This window comes from Heliangelus exortis, chromosome 12 (genome assembly GCF_036169615.1).
Source record: "Heliangelus exortis chromosome 12, bHelExo1.hap1, whole genome shotgun sequence".
Lineage (NCBI taxonomy): Eukaryota > Metazoa > Chordata > Aves > Apodiformes > Trochilidae > Heliangelus > Heliangelus exortis.
The window spans coordinates 12,607,963-12,617,115 of record NC_092433.1 but is presented as its reverse complement, the minus strand read 5'-3'; the positions used below and the strand labels follow the sequence as shown (position 1 = coordinate 12,617,115).

Below are 9,153 nucleotides of genomic sequence, written 5' to 3'. Positions count from 1 at the left end.
GGAGCTGTGGTCTGCACAGCTCAGAGAGCAAAGCAGTTGTGGCAAGGAACACCTGTGACAGGAACATCGTGTGAAATCAGGATCCATTCATCAACACAGTTATCAACTCTCTTACTCCCAACAGCATTCAAGTCAGAGCATAACCAAAAATTCTGTTGAGAACAATGACAAAGTGCCCAAGGTAAGGAGAAATGGCTAAATCAAAATCAAGTAAAACTACAGAAGTTGAGTGGTTTGACTTAAACATCATCAGAAACAGCACTCTACAGCTAAAATCATAAATATGAAGTCACTAGATAAGCTGCTGACAAACCAGATAGTGGTACTTAGCAGCTACATCAGGCTCTGTGTTCCCTCCATCCCTGTCCCTTTAGCTGGAACAAATACTTGCCATCCTTTTGTAAGGCATAATGCAGTTTTCAAGACACATGCTTCTTCTGTAATGAGGACAGCTGAATCAACTGATTAAGAAAAAAAAGGAACAAAATACATCAGTAACAGGGGAGAATGGAGCCCTGCCAAAAGCACTGCAACTATTCTGCAGAACAGAAAAACAGTCTGGGTGGTATTTTTTGGTTTGTGGGTTTTGGCTTTTTAAGTATTAAGAGTTCTAGAAGACAAGAAAAAATACAAAATAGTATTCTGTATTTCACATTTTTATTAGCTTCTTGCTGGCAGGCATTACACTTGGGAATAATATTGCACCAGGCATTAAAAATAAGAATTCTACCACAGGGACATTTTGCATTTAGAATCCAATATAAATATTTCTAATCATATTTCCATGGCTACAGATAATATTTGGTTGCTTGATTTATATGCATAGAAAGAAACAGTTGTCATAACTGTAAGAAACTGTACTTATCAAGTACTTTTAAAGGGTGGGATTTGTTTTCCTAGAATATTACAATACTGTTTTACTGATTTAGAAACTAAATTAGTCTACATGATAGCAGCTTTTCCCCAACTGCATCTTAAGTTCTCTTTGTTTCTTGCTCCCAGTATCATAGCATTAGATGGATTAGAAACCACTTTAACAGAGGTAATTCTAGCACTTTCAGTTGCGTCAGAGAATTGTGTTAATGACACAAAATACCCTGTTGTACTAATTCCTTTGACTCCCTCTTTCAAACAAAAAGGTGTCTTGACTGTACAGGCACATGCATTTTTTCTTCTCAACAGGACAAAAGGACAGAGCTGCTAGAGAATGAAACTCCTCCAGTCCTTACTGAAAAGCAATAAATAGTTGTATATAAAAAAAAAAAAAAAAAAAAAAAAAGCCCACATAGTCGCTTTAGTCAAAATCCAGACTCCAGCAGGTTTACTGTCCAATGAAGTTGCAAATCACTGAAGTGGCTCCTGTGGAGTCAGAATCAATCATCTGTTTTCCGTGCCAGTCTACAGAAAGTCCAGTTATGTTCCACTGTGTTTTCATTGGCACGCTCACTCATATGATGAACTCTGGTATTCCTGATCGTGAAGCCTTGCTTTGTGATGTACTCCATCAGATGGACCCGGAGAGACACTTCCTGGTGGTAATCACATGGCCCAAAAGTGAAGGAAACCTGACAGTCCCTAGTGTCCATCATATGCTTATTCCACTTTGTGAAGTAGTTTGAAATGCCTTCCAGTAAGGAATGGACTTTCGTCGTGATAGTGAGCTGTGTGATGATAACAGCCACGGGGTTGGAGTACTTGGAAAGCTTCCGGGTGCTGGACAGCTCCACCACCTCCTCAAAAGTATCCACGGGATACAGCGGCTTGGGGTCATTAAGACACTGAATTAGAGGTTCAATCTGATAGAAGTCTGCTTCCTTCCGAAGGAGGTCGAACTCCTTGAAGTCCAGTGGCAAAGTGAGCTCTGAGGTCCTTAAAAAGTTAAGAACATAACGGAAAAGTGGTCCATCTCTGTCAATAAAGTAATTGCCCTGAGAGTCCCTGGCAGTGGGGAAGTCTCCCCTGAACATGGCCCCGAGCATTGAGTCAGGATATCTCGTTAGAGTTGTGAGGGATGTCGTGTACATGTGTCCACCCACATTTAGCGTGACTGGATCAGTCATCTAGAAAGAGAGAAATTGCAGAGTTTATCAAGCCACCACAAGAAGATTCAATCACCTTGCTGACACACATGGCAAATAATGTTTGACAACTGCAAGCTCTGGAGAGAATTATGCTCCTCCTGTGCGAAGCCTTGAAGTGGTGTTTAAACCCGAACAAATCCAAGCCACTTAGCAACAAGGCACGACTGGCAACTAGACAGGATGGTGCTTAGCATTCAGAATGTGCATTTCCAGAATGCTTTAGAAATGTTAACAACTGAGCTACTGTCTCAGAAGTTTTGCATTTGGGCAGCAAGTTTTTTTCCCTAGTCTACAGATAGGGAAATGAGAACAGAGATTTCCTGAAGAACAAGTTAGTCTGAATGAGGCCCATCAGCACTTCTTACTCTCACAATCTGTTTCTCATTCTAGAGCAAAACAAGAAAAAATATAAAAAAATAAATAAATCAATCAGATGAACAAGTATTAAGCCTCTCTCACTCCCTCAAAGGAGGATGACAGTGCAAGTTTAGACACAGGACCAAGAGCTCAAAATCAAAATAATCCACACACTGGTTACGAGGCATCATTAAAACAAGGACACAAAAAAGAACTTTCAGCTTTTACCTCTGAAAAGAAATATTTATTAGCATATTAACACATGGCACAGAAAAGAAGGAGTCAGAGCACAAAGCAGTCTGCATTAGCTTCCAGACAGCACAAGCAAGAGAGAAAGGAACATAAATCCCATCTGGCCACCATCCTAACAATCAGAACCAAGGCCAGCCAAAAAAGAGACATATGCATGGCAGCAGAACATTTAGAGAATGAGGAGAAAAATAAGATGGGCTTGTCTAGTTTGAAACAGAGTTTACATGAAAAAATATTTTTCTTTATAAATAAAATAACAAAGTCCTTAAAAACTATATGCAGGAAGCACAAACTGCTTTCAGCTTTTGTGTGTTAGGAAAACAGTAACATCAAACTTAAGGCACCAGCTGAGTACCCACTGACTATACATAGGAAATAAGAGCCTGGTCTATCCCCACAAATAGAACGCGAGGTGAAACACTCCAGAAAATGTAAGCAAGCTGTTGTAACACAGGTTTTTTTCCTCACATGACTGAAGCTCTGAACCCACACAAGACAGATCTGGAAGGATTCTTACCAAAGGACCTCTAACGTCTTGTACTGCACAGTGCAGACTTCCACAGGCTGACTTACCATATATCCCCAGTCTCCATTATCCATCTGTTCAGCTGCTTGAACTGCAGTATTCCAACTTTAACAGAAGGCTGCTGAAATGACACACAGTTCACCTCTTATTATCTTCCTGCAGGAAAAAGCACATACAAAAACACAAAATAAAGAACAAAACATGGCAGACCACCAGCACCTACAAGAACAAACAAGGGGAATGCCTTCTAATCAAAGGCAGGCTCTCTGCCATAAGAGCATTCAGCTACAGAGCCACAGTAGATGAATCTACAAATGAGCTTTTCCCTCCTTCTCCCTTCACACTACCCACAGGACTGCCTCCAGAGCACATGGGTAATCACTCCACCAGCTGTCTGACCACCCCAGTTTTGTTAAGTAACAAAGCAATGTGCCCCTGAGGATAAAGTGCACTCACAAACAGATTGCCTCTTACTCAAGAAAGTGCAAGTACTTTGAAAGACAGATGTCTTTTTCCCAATAAAAAAAAAAAAAAAAAAGTCACCACTGAGGTCATACATGTGGTCAATTAGTATTAGTCAAAATTCCCACGCTCCAGTTTTGAACTGCACAGAAGAATAAATCAAGCATGAAAGTCAATGAACAGTAAGAACAAGAAAAACCAAAAAAAATCTTACTGCAGAACTAATAATTCAGTGGTGGAGAACTGCAACTGATAACAAGAACATTCATCTACAGTCAAAAAGTACAAGAGGACTTCACAGACACATACACACCCACAAAAGAAATCTCTTTAGGGACAAGCCAGAGGACATGAAACGTTTTCAACAGTGCTCCAACAAAAGCAATTTGAGAAGTGGTTCATGCCCTAACTTCCCAGAAGATGCTGAACTGCTGACTTACATAACAAGAGGACTCCCTCCATACTAGTGCAGGAAGGGAAATCCACAGCCTGGGTTGTGCAACTTGAGAGGGGAAGCAATGACCCCAGGCATCAGTGGAGATGTTCAAAGGTGGCCTCTCAACTGTGTCAAGCAATGCACAGACAGGGAAGCCACTTGTCAGTAAGTCTTTATCCCTACCCAGAGCCTGCCTCTCTGCTAAAATTGCAGGAAATTTAGGTCAGACTGTTTTAAGTAGGGTACAGCTTCTCAGTTTGTTTATTTTTACATCTTAAAGACCACAGAGTTACCAAGACTTCTGCTCCCATCCTCTCTACTAGCAAACTTCAACACACAGTCACACCAGGATTTAGCTGAGCCAGAGCCCTACATTCCAGAACAACTGAAAGTTCACAGTTAATCTCCAACCCAAAAAGATTACCTGCCCTTCTCATTCCTAGCAAACGAGGTCGATCTCATTCATCACAGCACAAGGCGGCACATCCCACCCCTCTGGGCTCTGCTACCCTGCCCAAACCCACAGCCTGGGCAAAAGAGCACCCAGTAGGTTGAGCCTTTGTGGGCCAGCACCATGAGAAGGGCCTCAGCTGCATCTCAGATGTATTAAATAGTAGAAAAAAACAAGATCAGTATTTGAAAATCATTAGGTCAGACAACAGAAGCTTAAGGAATACCAAGATACGGAACAAGTCATACCAGGATCCTATTTTTACAAATTAAAGACGTAGCATGCCTTAAGAAAGTACATTAAAGCACACACCCCCCAACAGCAGATAAACCTGGAATGCCAGCTCTTTTGCCAACCTCTGTAATTATTCTTTTTAACTGCTCACAAATCAAGAATTTAATTCACCCAGGTTTCCTTTATTTGGAATTTTCATTCAAGTACAGCTCATCAACTGCTATCAGCAACCCCGACCTTTTTAATTCCAACACTTTTAAGTGTTATTCTGGTCAACTAAAACACCAATATAACATGCAGATGCATTAAAACCATAGGAGAAACTTAACTGGTTTTTTGCTATTCAAGGAAAACATTCACTTTAAAGTGAGATAGTGCAGCCAGACAGAAACTTCACTGATAATCATGATAAAAGAGCTCTATAGTCTTAATAAAATTAATTATATATTCAGCATATTTCAAAGACATACAGATGTCTATCAGAGTTAAACTAGTGGACACATACTACGTTATTTTGGTCAGCATAACCCCACACTCAATACAGAGTTTCTTTATCAGAGAAAGAAACAGATGACACCATCTGTCTGTACAAGCACATGAACTAATCCTTGATCACAGCACTGCTATGCAACACCTGAGTGAATAATTCACGAGAACAATTATCTGAAACAAACCCAGTGCTCAACTGTAAGTGACATCAAGAAGTCTCACTGACCTTTGTGTAAGGACCCAATACCACTGGGCACACACGAACCTCCCTGGCACAGCCAGTGCTGGAGCAAGCTGCAAAACACAGAGGGATGATACCAAGAAGCCATCCCAAAATGTCCAGGTGATCACACCTACTCACTGCTTCCCTCATCAGCCTGGGAGCTCTGAATTTCTAGACAACTTCACAGGCAAAAATAGCTCTGTTCAGGTACAACCTGAAATAAGGACCAGCAAACCACAAAACAAGGAGGGTGGGGATGTTCACCTTTCATGACACACACCCTCCCAGTGATGCTTCAAATTGTTCCTGAATGAATTAGTGTTGCCTCAGTGGGGGTGGGCAGACACTCACTCCATACCCTGGGAGGGAAGCCTCAAGCCAGCTCTTGTCTGTGTGTCACACACCACCACACCACACTCAGGAACAGCCTCACTGATGTGGGCAGACAGCAGGTGACATGCAGCCATCCCCCAAAACAGCCTGCCTTGAATAACCAAGAGAAATACTCCCCTAAAATGAAATTCACCCAGACAAACTGCTGACACCACTTAAGCCACACAGGATGTCTTCCTTTGCTGAGAGCAGAAGTGCACTGAGCGTGTCAAACCACAGTCCTGCTTTCCTTGGGCTGCTTCTGCCAGCAGGCAGAAGATACACAGCATCAACACGGTCCTCACAGCACCAAGCAGATCCAAAATGAGAAAGTCAGAATGCAAAGTGAGTCCCTTAAAAGAAAAGCGCTCAAGTCATCTTTTCATACTTAATACAATGACTTGGATACCTGCATTTACAAAATGCTACCCCCTTATTTCCTAGCTTACAGCTCAGAGGATTACAAGGCTATTTACCAGCAACACCACTGCAACAGGCAGCCCCACTACCTTCTGCAGGGCTTCCCCCAGGACAGAGCTGCTGACCTGCAACCATTTTGAAAGCTCCAATTCAGAGAAAGCAAGTGAGAGTCAGCTAAACATCTGCATCTGTGATGATACAAAGGGGCACATGTGGGCTCAGGAGAGGCCAGGGGATGCCAGCAGTTTGCACTGCTGGGACTGTGTGCGTTTTGTTCAAGGTCAGAGGCTACACACTGCACCTAGAGGAAACTGCACTGGTGTCACGCACAGTTACTTGGAGGAGGAGCAGAAATACCCCCACCAGCTGAAAGTCAAGAGTCACACACCACCTGATTTGCTCTGAATGTTTTTCATCTAGGTTTTCCAATAAAAGAATTAAAGGATTTACTTGTAGAACCTGTCCTTAATGGACAGTTTGGTATCAATTTTACAACACAAGTTGCTTCACCTCCAAGCAAACTATTTAACCTCAACAGTTACCTTAGATTTCTAGGTCAATACATAACTGGACAGACAGGAATTCTACAAATGGCCACTTAAAAAGTTAGAGCAAAGCAAGGTCTCCACTTATACAAATAAATATACCTGATACTCCCAGCTATTCACCCACTTTGTGAGCTCTGTTCCACTCACATTTACATCTCCCAAGATGATAAAAAGAAACTCCTGCCCTCAGCACAGCTATGCTGTACACAAACAACCTCTCTATTCCCCAGCCAGCTGTAACATTTGAAAGCCAAGTTTTTATTGTCAGTCACTATCAGTCACCCACCCAACCTGACAAAAACTAATCAAGCCCCTAGGATGACTGTACTCCATCAAAGTGTTCAGCAAGACAACAGTCTGCAGAGCAAACCCATGAGGATCCAGCACTGTGCTACCCTAACCAAGGGAGCAAGGAGGAGGCAAGCTCTTAGAAAAGCCAAGTTAACAAAACTTCTGGTAACGAAGCAGATCAGCTTCACTAAGGAAAGCATCCACCACCTTCTACACATGTCAAGCTCATAATGAGTAACACAGTTAATTAAAAGTTAACTTAGTTCTTGCCATTCTTTAGTTGCTTTTTACTAATACTTAATCTTCACCTCAGGCAGCGGGGAAAAACGCACACGCTGGCCGCTCAGCATTTTCACTCTTTATGTCTAATTGCTTCACTATAAATTCCAAGGTCCTGAAGTTTTCTTCCCTCCCCTGAGGAGCTCTACAACATCCTGGTTTAGTTCCAGGTTCTAAATTTTTATTTTAACTGCCACTTCTTTGAAACACCCGCATCTCAATACTACCTTGACCTTTCTCTCCTGAAAGCCAAAAGAAGACATTCAGATCCCCCCCAGTCCTGCTGCAGGAACCCCAGGGACCAGGATTTCAGCACCCACGACAAGAGCTGCGTTTCACCCATGTATGCTGCTTCTGTGAGATTAACCAGGAATTGCCTCTGTGTGGAAACACAGTAGTTTAGGCATAAGGCAGGAGTCAGAAACACTGAATCCTTTAACAGCCTCCCTGCACACACCAACAGGGCTCAGCATGGACCAAGACAGGGGCAGAAATCCCTCCTGTGAGCCCAGACAGAGAAGGGCCCAGGCCTGCAGCAGGAGATGGGAAGTGCCAGTTTCCATCACAGAGGAGCCAGAGAGCTCACGGTGGAAGAACCCTCCCCAGGATCACAATGATTCAGCAAAGATGCTGCTAATGAACCCAGATATTTTACCTCCCCCACAAGTGACCCGAGAGTGCAGACCTCACCCCTCACCTCACCCCATCCCACCCGTGTTCCAGCCCTGCCTCCTCTCCTGGGTGGGGCAGGAGGACCCAACACCCCTCTCCGCGTGGAGTAATACCCACGTATCCCAGAGCCTCTCTACTAGAGACCACCGCCGGGCACCCCAGCTCTCCCCTCGGCATCCTCCCCATTCCTTGCCCCAGCCCGGCCAGGCACAGGACCCAGGGCTCAGCCGCCCGAGCTGTAACACCAGAGCCCCGGCATCCTGCCCCTCTCCCTGTACCGAAATGGCCCCGGGAGCCCAGCCCCACGCCCTGCCCCTCACCCGGGAAGCGGCCGTCCCGCCTTACCGCGCTCCCCACAGAGGGTGCGGACACCCCGCCCCACAAGGGCCCCGGCCGCTCAGCCCCTCAGCGCTCTGCAGAACCAGGGCAGGTCCCGGGCCCCGCGCTCCCCAGCCCCGAGGCAGCCCAACCCGGCACTCACGGGTGCAGCTCCCGGTGCAGAGGCAGAGCCCGGCAGCAGCGGAGCCGAGGGAGCGCCAGGCAGGAGCCGAGCGGGCGGCGGGGCGGAGCGGGGGCGCGTCCTAATGAAACCCCGCCCCGGCCGCGCCCCCTCCGGTCGGTGTTTGCGGATGAGGGAGCGGGCGACACCGGGCCGCGAAGGGCCTCAGCGCCGCCCCCGTTCACCTCAGGGCCGCCAGCCGGGTGGCCGCGCTCGGCGCCCGCCTCGGTCACGGGGTCACCGAGGGGGTTGGGGAAGGCCCGGCCGGAGCAGCCCCGTCGCCAAAAGGCGAAGCCGTGGCCGCGGGCGAGGCGCGGGAGCCCGAGCCATGCGCCCGCCCGGCAACGCAGGGCGGCGGCGGCGGCGGCAGCGCGGTTGCCCCCGGTGGACCCGGCGGCCGCCACCTCCGCCACGGCGGGGAACCGGAAGTGGCGTGAAAGGGCCGCGCCGCCCGCCGTCGCACGCGCAGGTTCCCGCGAGAGCGCGAGGGGGAGGCGGGGCCAGGGCGCGGGCAGGGCGCGAGCGGGGGCGGGGCCTGCTCGTCACGGGCGGCGCGCGGCG

General features: G+C 46.5%; 1 protein-coding gene across 4 annotated transcripts; it reads right to left on the bottom strand.

Moving 5' to 3' along the window:
* Positions 1 to 640: 640 nt before the first annotated feature.
* KCTD6 (potassium channel tetramerization domain containing 6) lies at positions 641 to 8,790 on the bottom strand. 4 transcript variants are annotated; one of them, XM_071756157.1, is made up of 4 exons: positions 8,575 to 8,790; positions 5,515 to 5,582; positions 3,264 to 3,372; positions 641 to 2,060 (listed from the first exon to the last, which is right to left on the bottom strand). In XM_071756157.1, exons 3-4 carry the CDS (start codon positions 3,288 to 3,290, stop codon positions 1,374 to 1,376), a joined length of 714 nt encoding a protein of 237 aa, XP_071612258.1. In that variant the 5' UTR covers positions 3,291 to 3,372; positions 5,515 to 5,582; positions 8,575 to 8,790; the 3' UTR covers positions 641 to 1,373. The 4 variants fall into 4 exon arrangements, with proteins under 4 accessions (XP_071612258.1, XP_071612255.1, XP_071612257.1 ...); XM_071756154.1 differs by lacking the exon at positions 5,515 to 5,582 and having other exon boundaries at positions 8,439 to 8,790; XM_071756156.1 differs by lacking the exon at positions 5,515 to 5,582.
* Between the last annotated feature and the right edge of the window lie 363 nt (positions 8,791 to 9,153).